The following is a 16,682-nucleotide window of genomic DNA, read 5'->3' as shown; positions in this document are numbered from 1 at the left end:
ATGGGCCGGGCACGGTGGCTCAAGCCTGTAATCCCAGCACTTTGGGAGGCCGAGACGGGCGGATCACGAGGTCAGGAGATCGAGACCATCCTGGCGAACACGGTGAAACCCCGTCTCTACTAAAAAACACAAAAAACTAGCCGGGCAAGATGGCGGGCGCCTGTAGTCCCAGCTACTCCGGAGGCTGAGGCAGGAGAATGGCGTAAACCCGGGAGGCGGAGCTTGCAGTGAGCTGAGATCTGGCCACTGCACTCCAGCCTGGGCGACAGAGTGAGACTCCGTCTCAAAAAAAAAAAAAAAAAAAAAAATGAAATGGGGAAAGGAGTCCGTATTTAATAAATGGTGCTGGGAAAACTGGCTAACCATAAGTAGAAAGCTGAAACTGGATCCCTTCCTTACACCTTACACAAAAATTAATTCAAGGTGGATTAGAGACTTAAATGTCAGACCTAAAATCACAGAAACTCTAGAAGAAAACCTAGGCAATACCATTTAGGACATAGGCATGGGCAAGGACTTCATGTCTAAAACACCAAAAGCAATGGCAACAAAAGCCAGAATTGACAAATGAGATCTAATTAAACTAAAGAGCTTCTGCACAGCAAAAGAAACTACCATCAGAGTGAACAGGCAACCTACAGAATTGGAGAACATTTATGCAATCTACTCATCTGACAAAGAGCTAATATCCAGAACCTACAAAGAACTCAAACAAATTTACAAGAAAAAAACAACAATATTTCAAAAATGGGCAAAGGATATGAACAGACACGTCCGAAAAGAAGACATTTATGCAGCCAACACATGAAAAATTGCTCATCATCACTAGTCATCAGAGAAATACAAATCAAAACTACAATGAGATACCATCTGACACCAGTTAGAATGATGATCATTAAAAAGTCAGGAAACAACAGGTGCTGGAGGGGATGTGGAGAAATAGGAATACTTTTACACTGTTGGTGGGACAGTAAACTAGTTCAACCATTGTGGAAGACAGTGTTGCAATTCCTCATGGATCTAGAACTAGAAATACCATTTGACCCAGCCATCCCATTACTGGGTATATACCCAAAGGATTATAAATCATGCTCCTATAAAGACATATGCACATGTATGTTTATTGCGGCACTATTCACAATAGCAAAGACTTGGAACCAACCCAAATGTTCATCAATGACAGACTGGATTAAGAAAATGTGGCACATATACACCATGGAATACTATGCAGCCATAAAAAAGGATGAGTTTATGTCCTCTGTAGGGACATGGGTGCAGCTGGAAACCATTATTCTCAGCAAACTATTGCCAGAACAGAAAACCAAACACCGCATGTTCTAACTCATAGGTGGGAATTGAACAATGAGAACACTTGGACATGGGAAGGGGAACATGACACACTGGGGCCTGTTGTGGGGTCGGGGGAGTGGGGCGGGATAGCATTAGGAGATACACCTAATGTAAATGATGAGTTAATGGGTGCAGCACACCAACGTGGTGTATGTATACATATGTAACAAACCTGCAAGTTGTGCACATGTACCCTAGAACTTAAAGTATAACAAAAAATAAAAAAGGTATAAACGTTTTAAGATGCAACGTAAAACTTCTTCAGAAATTGTAAACTCTATATCTGACTCTGGTTTATGTGATCCCATCAAAGGAATAAAGGTAACCTGTTATTACATTTTGACTTTTGAATATTTTTTTTCTTTTGCTACATCTACATGTAAATTTCTTTTTTTGGATTTACATTTTATTCAAAAGATAAATACAAAATTAAGAAAGAGTTCAAATTCAAAGCAAATATGCTTGATATTTCAAAAAATTCTATATACAAAGTACAATAGGAAAAAAACCAAAAGCCCCCATAAATTAGAGTGGCTAGACACATTCAATTCTGGCAGAAAGAAACTTGGAATTTAATGCAATGTTATTTCTGTTGCCTAGAAACTAAAGCCTTAATTGTCTCAGATATCTTCCATCTCCTTATGGGCATTTCTTGAAGACAACAATGGAGCAAGCTTTTTAATGAACTTGCCATAGTAAAAAACCATAGATGCCACACTGGAAAGAAGACAACAGTGTAACCTAAAAGGGAGCTACTGGCAGAAATAAAACTAGTTGTACTGATAATATTGAGACCTTTGCAGATGTTTAGATTACTGTACAATCTTAAATTATTGTTTATCAACCTTTTGGTCTCACAAATTAAGAATGTACTAGTCAAGAACCAAGGAGTTATGACCAGTTCACAATACTGTTTCCTTCACTTGCCCTTTAGATATAATGGGTCTGGAATTCTCAATGAGTATTACATGGTTTGGGAATTCTGGCAATTTTCCTTCCATGACCTCCCTATACTTACCTCCATTTCAAAATATACAAAGCTGAGTGACAGAGGCAAAAATTAATTCCTAAAGATCCAAAGGGTAAACAATACCTGTCAAATTTGATATGTCTGGGCAGGATGTGGTGGCTCACGCCTGTAATACCAGCACTTTGGGAGGCCGAGGCAGGCAGATCACTTGAGGTCAGGAGTTCGAGAGTAGCCTGGCCAACATGGGGAAACCCCGTCTCTATAAAAATACAAAAATTAGCTGGGCATGGTGCCATGCGCCTGCAGTCCCAGCCACTCTGGAGACTGAGGGAGAAGACTCGCGTGAACCAGGGAGGCGGAGGCTGCAGTAAGCCGAGACCGCACCACTGCATGCCAGCCTGGGCAACAGAGCAAAACTCTGTCTCAAAAAAAAAAAAAAGTAGCCTCTGGAAAAAATGACGCATGTTGGTGGGGCAGCCTTAGGCTCTGGTGCAGAAGAGAGAGGGAGAGGTGGAGGAGGGAGAGAGAGAGACCAAAGATTGGGCTAAATTCTACAAGCAGGCAAAACAGCACATCTATCCATTCAGATCACCCTGGCATAACTGTCTCCTGAAAAACATAGCAAATGCTCTAACTACTAGGGATAGACTCTAGTTTGCTGTTCATAAAAGGATTCTGTAAGGGTATCTTTGCTCTATAATTAACAGAGTGTGAGATATAACAGAAACTTTAGATTGTCTTGCTACTTGACTGACCTTAAATATTATCGTTCTTTTGCAACTATCAAGTCACTTAAAAATTTTAATCATTGCATACCCTATAAACTTCCTATAAACAACATGTTATTGCAAAATGTTTAAAAAGATGTGAGAAAATATCTGTAGAGTGTGGTATCAGAAAAGGCAAAGACTTTTTTTCCCAAATGATTCTTTCCCAAACTGGGAAGTTGGGTTAGAGACAGCTACACGTTAATTTCTTTTTTTTTTTATTTTTTATTTTTTATTATACTTTAAGTTCTAGGGTACATGTGCATAACGTGCAGGTTTGTTACATATGTATACTTATGCCATGTTGGTGTGCTGCACCCATCAACTCGTTAGCACCCATCAAGTCATCATTTATATCATGTATAACTCCCCAATGCAATCCCTCCCTCCTCCCCCTCCCCATGATAGGCCAGTGAGTGATGTTCCCCTTCCCGAGTCCAAGTGATCTCATTGTTCAGTTCCCACCTATGAGTGAGAACATGCGGTGTTTGGTTTTCTGTTCTTGTGATAGTTTGCTAAGAATGATGGTTTCCAGCTGCATCCATGTCCCTACAAAGGACGCAAACTCATCCTTTTTTATGGCTGCATAGTATTCCATGGTGTATATGTGCCACATTTTCATAATCCAGTCTGTCACAGATGGACATTTGGGTTGATTCCAAGTCTTTGCTATTGTGAATAGTGCCGCAATAAACATACGTGTGCATGTGTCTTTGTAGTAGAATAATTATAATCCTTTGGGTATATACCCAGTAGTGGGATGGCTGGGTCATATGGTACATCTAGTTCTAGATCCTTGAGGAATTGCCATACTGTTTTCCATAGTGGTTGAACTAGTTTACAATCCCACCAACAGTGTAAAAGTGTTCCTATTTCTCCACATCCTCTCCAACACCTGTTGTTTCCTGACTTCTTAATGATGCCATTCTAACTGGTGTGAGATGGTATCTCATTGTGGTTTTGATTTGCATTTCTCTGATGGCGAGTGATGATGAGCATTTTTTCATGTGTCTGTTGGCTGTATGAATGTTTTTTTTGAGAAATGTCTGTTCATATGCTTTGCCCACTTTTTGATGGGGTTGTTTGTTTTTTTCTTGTATATTTGTTTGAGTTCTTTGTAGATTCTGGATATTAGCCCTTTGTCAGATGAGTAGATTGCAAAAATTTTCTCCCATTCTGTAGGTTGCCTGTTCACTCTGATGGTAGTTTCTTTTGCTGTGCAAAAGCTCTTTAGTTTAATGAGATCCATTTGTCGATTTTGGCTTTTGCTGCCGTTGCTTTTGGTGTTTTAGACATGAAGTCCTTGCCCATGCCTATGTCCTGAATGGTACTACCTAGATTTTCTTCTAGGGTTTTTATGGTATTAGGTCTAACATTTAGGTCTCTAATCCATCTTGAATTAATCTTCGTATAAGGGGTAAGGAAAGGATCCAGTTTCAGCTTTCTACTTATGGCTAGCCAATTTTCCCAGCACCATTTATTAAATAGGGAATCCTTTCCATTTCTTGTTTCTCTCAGGTTTGTCAAAGATCAGATGGCTGTAGATGTGTGGTTATTTCTGAGGACTCTGTTCTGTTCCATTGGTCTATATCTCTGTTGTGGTACCAGTACCATGCTGTTTTGGTTACTGTAGCCTTGTAGTATAGTTTGAAGTCAGGTAGCGTGACGCCTCCAGCTTTGTCCTTTTGACTTAGGATTGTCTTGGCAATGCGGGCTCTTTTTTGGTTCCATATGAACTTTAAAGCCGTTTTTTCCAATTCTGTGAAGAAACTCATTGGTAGCTTGATGGGGATGGCATTGAATATAAATAACCTTGGGCAGTATGGCCATTTTCACGATATTGATTCTTCCTATCCATGAGCATGGTATGTTCTTCCATTTGTTTGTGTCCTCTTTATTTCACTGAGCAGTGGTTTGTAGTTCTCCTTGAAGAGGTCCTTTACATCCCTTGTAAGCTGGATTCCTAGGTATTTTATTCTCTTTGAAGCAATTGTGAATGGGAGTTCATTCTGATTTGGCTCTCTGTTTGTCTGTTACTGGTGTATAAGAATGCTTGTGATTTTTGCACATTAATTTTGTATCCTGAGACTTTGCTGAAGTTGCTTATCAGCTTAAGGAGATTTTGGGCTGAGACGATGGGGTTTTCTAAATATACAATCATGTCATCTGCAAACAGGGACAATTTGACTTCTTCTTTTCCTAACTGGATACCCTTGATTTCTTTCTCTTGCCTGATTGCCCTAGCCAGAACTTCCAAGACTATGTTGAATAGGAGTGGTGAGAGAGGGCATCCCTGTCTTGTGCCAGTTTTCAAAGGGAATTTTTCCAGTTTTTGCCCATTCAGTATGATATTAGCTGTGGGTTTGTCATAAATAGCTCTTATTATTTTGAGGTACGTTCCATCAATACCGAATTTATTGAGCGTTTTTAGCATGAAGGGCTGTTGAATTTTGTCAAAGCCTTTTCTGCATCTATTGAGATAATCATGTGGTTCTTGTCTTTGGTTCTGTTTATATGCTGGATTACGTTTATTGATTTGCGAATGTTGAACCAGCCTTGCATCCCAGGGATGAAGCCCACTTGATCATGGTGGATAAGCTTTTTGATGTGCTGCTGAATCCGGTTTGCCAGTATTTTATTGAGAATTTTTGCATCGATGTTCATCAGGGATATTGGTCTAAAATTCTCTCTTTTTGTTGTGTCTCTGCCAGGCTTGGTATCAGGATGATATTGGCCTCATAAAATGAGTTAGGGAGGATTCCCTCTTTTTCTATTGATTGGAATAGTTTCAGAAGGAATGGTACCAGCTCCTCCTTGTACCTCTGGTAGAATTCAGCTGTGAATCCATCTGGTCCTGGACTTTTTTTTGTGGGTAGGCTATTAATTGTTGCCTCAATTTCAGAGCCTGCTATTGGTCTATTCAGGGATTCAACTTCTTCCTGGTTTAGTCTTGGAAGAGTGTAAGTGTCCAGGAAATTATCCATTTCTTCTAGATTTTCTAGTTGATTTGCGTAGAGGCGTTTATAGTATTCTCTGATGGTTGTTTGTATTTCTGTGGGGTCAGTGGTGATATCCCCTTTATCATTTTTTATTGCGTCTATTTGATTCCTCTCTCTTTTCTTCTTTATTAATCTTGCTAGCGGTCTGTCAATTTTGTTGATCTTTTCAAAAACCAGCTCCTGGATTCATTGATTTTTTGGAGGGTTTTTTGTGTCTCTATCTCCTTCAGTTCTGCTCTGATCTTAGTTATTTCTTGCCTTCTGCTAGCTTTTGAATGTGTTTGCTCTTGCCTCTCTAGTTCTTTTAATTGTGATGTTAGAGTGTCAATTTTAGATCTTTCCTGCTTTCTCTTGTGGGCATTTAGTGCTATAAATTTCCCTCTACACACTGCTTTAAATGTGTCCCAGAGATTCTGGTATGTTGTATCTTTGTTCTCATTGGTTTCAAAGAACATCTTTATTTCTGCTTTCATTTCGTTATATACCCAGTAGTCATTCAGGAGCAGGTTGTTCAGTTTCCATGTAGTTGAGCGGTTTTGATTGAGTTTCTTAGTCCTGAGTTCTAGTTTGATTGCACTGTGGTCTGAGAGACATGTTATAATTTCTGTTCTTTGACATTTGCTGAGGAGTGCTTTACTTCCAATTATGTGGTCAATTTTGGAATAAGTGCGATGTGGTGCTGAGAAGAATGTATATTCTGTTGATTTGGGGTGGAGAGTTCTATAGATGTCTATTAGGTCCGCTTGGTGCAGAGATGAGTTCAATTCCTGGATATCCTTGTTAACTTTCTGTCGTTGATCTGTCTAATGTTGACAGTGGAGTGTTGAAGTCTCCCATTATTATTGTATGGGAGTCTAAGTCTCTTTGTAGGTCTCTAAGGACTTGCTTTATGAATCTGGGTGCTCCTGTATTGGGTGCATATATATTTAGGAGAGTTAGCTCTTCCTGTTGAATTGATCCCTTTACCATTATGTAATGGCCTTCTTTGTCTCTTTTGATGTTTGATGGTTTAAAGTCTGTTTTATCAGAGACTGGGATTGCAACCCCTGCTTTTTTTTGTTCTCCATTTGCTTGGTAGATCTTCCTCCATCCCTTTATTTTGAGCCTATGTATGTCTCTGCATGTGAGATGGGTCTCCTGAATACAGCAGACTGATGGGTTGACTCTTGATCCAGTTTGCCAGTCTGTGTCTTTTAATTGGAGCATTTAGTCCATTGATTTAAGGTTAATATTGTTATGTGTGAACTTGATCCTGTCATTATGATATTAACTGGTTATTTTGCTCGTTATTTGATGCAGTTTCTTCCTAGCCTCATGGTCTTTACATTTTGGCATGTTTTTGCAATGGCTGGTACCGGTTGTTCCTTTCCATGTTTAGGGCTTCCTTCAGGGTCTCTTGTAAGGCAGGCCTGGTGGTGACAAAATCTCTAAGCATTTGCTTATCTGTAAAGGATTTTATTTCTCCTTCACTGATGAAACATAGTTTGGCTGGATATGAAATTCTGGGTTGAAAATTCTTTTCTTTAAGAACGTTGAATATTGGCCCCTACTCTCTTCTGGCTTGTAGAGTTTCTGCCGAGAAGTCTGCTGTTAGTCTGATGGGCTTCCCTTTGTGGTTAACCCGCCCTTTCTCTCTGGCTGCCCTTAAGATTTTTCCTTCATTTCAGCTTTGGTGAATCTGGCAATTATGTGTCTTGGAGTTGCTCTTCTTGAGGAGTATCTTTGTGGAGTTCTCTGTATTTCCTGAATTTGAATGTTGGCCTGCCCTACTAGGTTGGGGAAGTTCTCCTGGATGATATCCTGAAGAGTGTTTTCCAACTTGGTTCCATTTTCCCCCTCACTTTCAGGCACCCCAATCAGACATAGATTTGGTCTTTTGACATAATCCCATACTTCTTGCAGGCTTTGTTCATTTCTTTTTCTTCTTTTTTCTTTTTGTTTCTCTTCTCACTTCATTTCATTCATTTGATCCTCAATCGCTGATACTCTTTCTTCCAGTTGATCGAGTCGGTTACTGAAGCTTGTGCATTTGTCACGTATTTCTCGTGTCATGGTTTTCATCTCTGTCATTTCGTTTATGATCTTCTCTGCATTAATTATTCTCGCTATCAATTCTTCCACTTTTTTTTCAAGATTTTTAGTTTCTTTGCGCTGGGTACGTAATTCCTCCTTTAGCTCTGAGAAGTTTGATGGACTGAAGCCTTCTCTCATCTCGTCAAAGTCATTCTCTGACCAGCTTTGATCCGTTGCTGGCGATGGGCTGCGCTCCTTTGCAGGGGAAGATGCACTCTTATTTTTTGAATTTCCAGCTTTTCCGCCCTGCTTCTTCCCCCTCTTTGTGGTTTTTTCTGTCTCTGGTCTTTGATGATGGTGACGTACTGATGGGGTTTTGGTATAGGTGTCCTTCCTGTTTGATAGTTTTCCGTCTGACAGTCAGAAGGACTGTCTGTTGGTCTGTTGGAGATTGCTTGAGGTCCACTCCAGACCCTGTTTGCCTGGGTATCAGCAGCAGAGGTTGCCAAAGATAGAATATTGCTGAACAGCGAGTGTACCTGTCTGATTCTTCCTTTGGAAGTTTCCTCTCAGGGGTGACTCCACCCTGTGAGGTGTGGGGTGTCAGACTGCCCCTAGTGGGGGATGTCTCCCAGCTAGGCTACTCAGGGGTCAGGGACCCACCTGAGCAGGCAGTCTGTCTGTTCTCAGATCTCAACCTCCGCGTTGGGAGATCCGCGGCTCTCCCCAAAGCTGCCAGACAGAGTCGTTCGCATCTGCACCGGCCCCCGCTGCTTCCCCTATTGGACTTCAGCTGTGGGCTGTCCCCAGAGATGGAGTCTACAGAGACAGGCAGGCTTCCTTGAGCTGCTGTGAGCTCCACCCAGTTCGAGCTTCCCAGCGGCTTTGTTTACCTACTTAAGCCTCAGCAATGGCGGGCGCCCCTCCCCCAGCCTCGCTGCTGCCTTGTGGATAGATCGCCACAGACTGCTGTGTTAGCAGTGAGGGAGGCTCCGTGGGCGTGGGACCCTCCCAGCCAGGTGTGGGATATATTCTCCTGGTGTGCCTGTTTGCTTAAAGCGCAGTATTGGGGTGTGAGTTACCCGATTTTCCAGGTGTTGTGTGTCTCACTAGGAAAACGGATTTCCTTCCCCCTTGCGCTTCCAGGTGAGGCGATGCCTCGCCCTGCTTCAGCTCTCGCTGGTCAGGCTGCAGCAGCTGACCAGCACCGATTGTCCGGCACTCCCTAGTGAGATGACCCCAGTACCTCAGTTGAAAATGCAGAAATCACCGGTCTTCTGTGTCGCTCGCGCTGGGAGTTGGAGACTGGAGCTGTTCCTATTCGGCCATCTTGCTCCGCCCCGATTTCTAATCTTATTCTCAAAAGTAAGGAACCTTTTTCCTTTTCACTTCCTCTTGAACTTTTAAGTTAAAAAAAAGTTTGCTTTCTTTAAAAATCTCAGGCGATCCTAATTTAGTATTGCATCAGTCAGAGAACACTAATTGCATCATTCAGAGAACACTATCAGGGTCATAATGTTTTCTTTCTAATTATTTTCTGTTTATCCTTCTAGTTCTGCTTTAGTAGGGGCTACGTCTTTGGATTGTTCAACTTCCTCTCTGAAGTTACTTAGTCCCATCCCATGGTTTATTGCATTTCTGTGCCTGTTTATGGACGTGTTTCCTCAGCAGCTCGTTGGTCATGTATTGAAATCTCTTGTGCAGTTGTTGTAAGGTTTACTTTTGTTCCCATTATCACGTGCTTCTGTTTTATAGATGCTATGTTCTCTGAAATTTCAGTGAGAATAAAATGTAGATTTAGGGATTTCTTTTGTTTCTTAAAATAACTTTCTTTCAGAAAAGGGACATTTATTCTGTAAAGATATTTTTTTCTATTTTTTGCTTGGCTTTCATGTTTATTCTGATGAGAAGCAATTATTAAAATCATCATTTCCTTTTGTATAATATGTCATTTTTCTTTGGCCACTTTTATTGTTTTTTTTTTTGTTTTATTTGGTTTTCAGCAGTTTGGCTTTTGTGTGGGCATGATTTTCTTTGTAAATATCAACTTGGGCAGCACTGAACATGTTGAGTATGTTAATTTCACCAAGTTTGGGACATTTTCAATGTATTATTGTTTTAAAAATATTTTGTCTACCACTTCCTCTCTCTCTTTTCCTTATGGAATATGATTACATATTAGACATTTGATTTTATCCCACAGTTGCCTCAGTATCTGTTAGTTAAAAAAAAATCTTTGTTGTTTGTATTTAGATTGGGTATTTTGTATTGGTATATTTTCAAGTGGTTTGTGTTTTTCCACTGTCATCAGATCCAATCTGTTCTTACATTAAATTTTTAAATTCAGATATCACGATTTTCAGTTCCAGAATTTCCATTTGACTTTTTTTTTTTTTTTTTTTAAAGAGACCTGGTCTTATTTTTGTTACCCAGGCTGGAGTACAATGGCAGGATCATAACTCACTGCAGCCTTGAGCTCCTGGGCTCATATGATCCTTCTGCCTCAGCTTTTCAAGGAGCTAGAATTATAGGTGTGTACCACCATGGACGGCTAATTTAAAATGTGTTTTATAGACATAGCATCTCGCTATGTAGCCCAGGCTGGTCTTGAATTCCTGGCCTCAAGCAATCCTCCCAACTCAGCCTCCTAAAATGCTGGGATTATAGGTGTGGCCCTGCATTTTTTATAGTTTATATTTCTCTGCTAAGATTTCCATATTTTTATTTATTATGAGCATATTTTCCTTTATACTGGACATTTTTATTATACTTGCTTTAAACATCCGTATGTGAATTTTAAAATCTGGATTGTCTTGCTTGGGATCACTCTTTGCTCATTGTCTTTTATCTTAAGAATTAGTTTCACTTTTCTGTTTATTCAAATGTCAAGTATTTCTAAATTATATCCTGGCAATTATGAATATCATATTCTTGAAACCCTAGATTGTGTTATGTTCTTCTGATGGTTGTTATTGTTTTTTCTTTAATATATAATTAATACTATTGGATTCAAAATGTAAATTCTATATTTAGGTAGCAGCTCAAATTGCATTTTAGTTTTTTTAGCTTTTGCTAGGCTGCTTAGTCTGCTTTATGCATATGTGGTTCAGGGGTCAGGTGGAGATTTGGGTAGAATTTATACAAAGAATCTGGGTCTCCCTATCTTATATTCTTTTCTTTGTACAATTTCCCTCTAACCTTTCCAGTGGCTTGAATTGTCCTGAACTCTGACCTCTGGTGGTTTTAAAATCCGCGATTAGGCACCTTGAATGGCTCAGATAGGAATTGCCCTCAAACTAAAAACCACAAAAATGAGAATCTTACCTAGAGTTCTTCCCTTCCTCCAAGTGTCACCTTCCCTCAAGAATCTACCTACACTTGGCTGGGTGTGTAGTGGCTCATGCCTATAATCCCCATGCTTTGGAAGACTGAGGCAGGAGGATGGCTTGAGCCTACGAATTTGAGACTGCAGTGAGCTAGGAACCCACTGCTGCACTCTAGCCTGGGTAACAGAGCAAGACCCTGTCTCTAAAAAATAAAATAAAATAAGTTAACAAATCTGCCTACTCCTGATTGTTCTCCTATTGTTGATACTTGTATTTAGTCCAGAGTTTATGGTTGTTATGTGTGGCAGCATTTGTCCAGTGGGAACTCAGTCATATCAGAAGCAGAACTGGGAACTCTAAATATGGTCCTCAAAGTGTCTTTAATTTGATGGAGAATTCCTGGAACATCATGTGAAACAGAATTTGCTCATTTGCACAAAGCCAGAACAATGTTCATTTTGTGTTAAGAGTAAAAGTTCTTCTTTTAGTAAAATTTGAAATTTTTCTTTTTAAATATTTCAGGCCTAGAGGAAAGGAGAAATAAAATGTTTAATTTATTGCAATTGTAATTTCCCCGATTCATGCTCAGTTTGCCTGTGAAAAATCAAGAGGAAGCTTTAGCTTCAGGCATTATCCATCATTACACCTGAGAGGTGTGCAGTTCAATGTCTATGCTCAAATCTTATCTTGGCTATCTATGGGTTTTAGAAAAGTAATACCGGTAAAACTAAATTAATTAAAAATACCAAAGTAAACACTGTTTTCCTGCTTGTTACTTCCTAGAGAGTAGCACGTCTGGAAATTGAAAACAAAGTCCTTCAGGAGCAATTGAAACAGGCTTTACAGGTAAAGGATGTCATGTTTCTTTAACATTGTTAACAAGTAAAGAAAATATCCACAAAGAACTTTTCAAATGAATAATTTTTACTTTGTAAGCTAAGAGGTCTACATATTCTACTGTTTGGCCAAGTTTAAACTATATTCATTTTATGCATTAGGGATATATTAATAAAATTTAATATTCATTCTTACCAAAAATAGTGAGATATAAAGAAAACCAAACTTTCTTAAGCTAATAAAGGCAATCTTCATCTGTCATGGTTGCAGTATTAAAAAAAAGAAAAGGAAAAGAAAAAAAGACAATGTATTTCAAGCTGATAAGCAATATACTTAAAGGTAAAATACTGCAAGCATTCCAGTTAAACTCAGTTGAACCAAGATGTTGACTCTTACCACTCTTTTTAAAATTCTAGTTAAATAATACAGTAAGAAATGAAAAAAGCTATAAGCATTTCATAAATGAATAGACAAAAGTATATTTGTGTATTATAAAATTGTTTTGCCTACCATCTTGGTAAAAATGTAAAGGACAGAAATATGTAGTATTTGTGGTTGTATATTGAAATGAGCAACTTTTCTCATACTTCTATTATCAAAAAAGTATGAATTGATATATTCATCTTTTTTTGATAATAGAAGTATGAAAGATATTTGTTATGTCTTTTCTGGGAGACAGAAAAGACATAGCAAACTTGGAAAGATGTAGCCTTTTAACTCAATAAAAGCTTTTAAAAGTTTGTCCTAAAGAAGAAAAAAGTATACAGAGAGTTTGCACAAGTATGTACAATGTCATATGTTTTCATAGCAAAAATTTTGAAATGATCTAAATGTCCATTGATAAGGAGTTTGCTAAGACAATTATGGTATATTATTAAATGTACTTCTGTTACCTATTCTGATTTAAATGTACGTTTATTGTTATAGAAACATATCTATGACATTATTTAATGAAAAGAGCATAATATGTGAGTATGTATAGTATGACCCAATTTAGATAAACATTTAAAAAATTTGGCTGGGCATGGTGGTTCATGCCTATAATCCCAGCACTTTGAGGGGCCAAGGCCGGTGGATCACTTTGAGCCCAAGAGTTGGCAATCAGCCTGGGTAACGTGGTGAAACTCTGTCTCTACTAAAAATACACAGACTGACTGAGTGTGGTTGTGTGGGCCTGTAGTCTCAGCTACTTGGGAGGCTGAGGTGGGGGGATGACTTAAACCCAGGAGACTGGAGGTTGCAAAAAACCCTGCATATATATATTTAAACTTTTCTAAATATAGCTAGTGTGTATATATATATATGTACATACACTATATATGTGTATATAGTGTGTATATATGTGTGTGTGTATATATATGTAGTGTGTGTATATATATACACACACTAGCTATATTTAGAAAAGTTTAAAAAGGATATACCTCAAAATGTTAATAGTAATTTTTCTTTATGAGGTGAGATTATTTGTGAATTTTCTTTTTGTTTATATATTCTTTTATATAAGTAAGTTAATTGTATGACTAAATAAAAATTATAAAAAGTGACATTTTTGAGGAGAATTTTATTCCAGAATAAATAAATTGCTTTCCACATTTTATTTCATTCTTTGATATTATAGGTGCTAATTATCCTTATAGTCTATCAGTTTTTATAATATATACCTTAAATTAATTTTTATTTTGCTTGTATAATAATTAGAGCCTTAAAAATAACAGGCAGGAGAAACTCCTGGGTATAAAAATAGCCATCAAAGGTGGAAGAGGTTTCTTCACAACTTCTGATTTTAACTGTGGAATTATTAAAGTATGAATTATACCAATAGCTTACCTTTGCTCACTTCAACTCCGTAAAAATGAGTTGAGAAATCATGTAGGCATAAATATATGCAGATTCCTGAATGTTTTAGTATTGGCAGGAAAATATCAGAAAATGCTTAATAAACTGGTACTTTTTTAAAAACAGGAAGCTGAAAAAGCTAAGCATCAACTTAACTATTTCCTAAATCAAGAGAGGAAGTTACTTAAAAGTGAGGGGAAAACTGAGACAACCATGCGAGTGGGTAATAGTCAAACAGAAGTTAAAGGTGAAGATTCAAAAACTATACCAGTGGAGAAGGAAACAAGAAAATCACTGGTTTCAGATTCAGGTGGACAAAGGGCAAGTGATAAAATCCAAGAATATCCACAGGTGAGGAAATAACCAAAATGGAGACAGTAGTATATGTTGGGAGAACTTTGTCTTTTATATTATTATTTACTTCATTTGTATATGTTATTTAAAAAATCATGCTTCTGTTTTTGGGTTTGTTTTTACTTTTTCCCTTTACCTTCTGGATATGTCAACTCATTATTATCTTTGAATACTAAACTATGACTTAAATATATACTGATTTTGAATGACCACATCAGCATCTGAGATTTGAGTCCTTTATTTTTACCTTCTCTTTTTGTGTAATTTTTATTGTGAACGACCTCAACTTCTTCCTGGAAAGATAAATAATAAAGATAGTTTCTCTGAGGGCAATAAAAATTATTAAAGTTGTTAGGTCATGTATATAAATGGAGTAAGGTACACTGAATTGAATATAAAATATTTAAAGAAATGTAGGATTGTCTGTCAGCTGCTTTAAGACAAAGAACAAAAGAAGCAGCACAACTTACAATCTGCTAGTCATTTTATAGCTGCTATTATTATAAAATCTGCTAGTCATTTTATATCTGCCATTATTATAAAATCTGCTAGTCATTTTATATCTATGTATATGGGCTAGTCATTTACACAAGACCATAAGATAGCTATTAGCACCTCCATTTTGAGGATGAAACCAAAACTTTAAAAAATTAGCCATGCCACATTACAGTGAGTAATATTGAGTTAGATTTCAAATTCAGGTCTTTCTAGCTCCAAAATCACATCTGAAGATATCTTCTTTGTTTGTCTATATGGCTGCATTTGAAACTTGCTTTGTTAAAAGCTTTATTGTTTTCTATTTCCCAGTATTTATCTCCTAATCCAAAACAAAGGTTTTAATATATGACAGAAAAAGTTAGATTAAATAGTAAAATGAACCTAAGCAGAACAGTAGCTAAAACATCATATTGCTTTCACATAAGTGATTCTAATTTTAGTGGGTTTATATATAGATCAATACACATCTGTCTTCTTGTGTATCTAGCTTAACACTCATTAATTAAACGTCTATTATATGCTAGATTCTTTGCATAGACGATGTATATAATGTCATGTATTCAGATGGCTTGTTCTGGTAATAGTGAAACAGGAGATATCATTATTGGAGATTTTGATGTAATAGAAGTTTATACTCACTGTCCATGTTCTTATAGTAATTTAACTGTAATCTTCTTTCTCAATCACTGTATTAAAACTATTTTTCCCAAGGTTACAACAAATCTATTTGATGCTATTCTGAAGGATGCTTTATAGTTTCTTTCTTTCTTTTTATTTTTTTGAGATGGAGTTTCTCTCTTGTTGCCCAGGCCAGAGTGCACTGTTGTGATCTCAGCTCATTGCAACCTCCGCCTCCCAGATTCAAGTGATTCTCCTGCCTCAGCCTCCCGAGTAGCTGATATTACAGGTGCCTGCCACCATGCCTGGCTAAGTTTTTATATTTTTAGTAGAGATGGAATTTCACCATGTTGGTCAGGCTGGTCTCGAACTGCAGACCTTAGGTGATCCACCTGCCTCAACCTCCCAAAGTGCTGGGATTACAGGCATGAGCCACTACGCCTGGCCAGATGATTTATAGTTTAATCTCATTTGTCCTCTTAGCAGCATTTAACCATGTTTAATCATTTACTTTAAAATATTTTTGTATTATACTTTAAGTTCTGGGGTACATATATAGTCTATAGCTTGTTTGAGAAACAGCATAATTATTTGGTTTTCCTTATATATTTTTGGGATGCCTCTTTGGTCTCCTCTTGCTCTGCTCATTCTTTAAATGTTAGTACATCTCTGGGTTCTGTCCTAGAGTTTTTTTTTATTCCATATACTCTTTCTGAACATGCTCATATCCCTTCATGGCTTCTAGGGCCATATAAATCTCTTATCTCTAACTTGAATAACACCTCATTTCCAGACCTATTATTCATTAACATACTGAATTTTTCTATTTCAATGGGCTTCAAACATCTAGAATTCACCGTGTCCCCAAATGAACCAATTGCGTTCTTCTCAGACCCGCTTTATCTCTCAGTATTCAATCTCCTGGCATCCTCATCCATCTAATTGCTGAAACTAGAAAGTCCAGCATCACTGTTATTTCTTTTTTTCCTTTGTCTTGACCCAATTATTATCCATCAAATTCTGTCCAGTTTTCTCAATATTACTGACAGTTCTGTTAGTCAGGCTCCCACCAGGACTCTAATGGGTCTCTGTCTTTCCAGGCCAATCTCCATGT

At 37.9% G+C, this 16,682-nt stretch overlaps 1 protein-coding gene across 2 annotated transcripts in view; it reads left to right on the top strand.

Moving 5' to 3' along the window:
• Positions 1-16,682, top strand: part of CCDC7 (coiled-coil domain containing 7) — a 438,580-nt gene that overhangs the window by 101,752 nt on the left and 320,146 nt on the right. For both annotated transcript variants that reach the window (XM_033208742.1, XM_033208741.1), the window contains exons 15-16: positions 12,209-12,271; positions 14,225-14,449. In XM_033208742.1, the coding sequence (XP_033064633.1) occupies positions 12,209-12,271; positions 14,225-14,449 (288 nt within the window). The remainder of the gene's footprint in view (positions 1-12,208; positions 12,272-14,224; positions 14,450-16,682) is intronic.

This window comes from Trachypithecus francoisi, unplaced genomic scaffold (assembly GCF_009764315.1).
Source record: "Trachypithecus francoisi isolate TF-2019V2 unplaced genomic scaffold, Tfra_2.0 Lachesis_group9, whole genome shotgun sequence".
Lineage (NCBI taxonomy): Eukaryota > Metazoa > Chordata > Mammalia > Primates > Cercopithecidae > Trachypithecus > Trachypithecus francoisi.
Note: the sequence above shows the minus strand (reverse complement) of the source record. Positions and strands in the feature narration are given on the sequence as shown.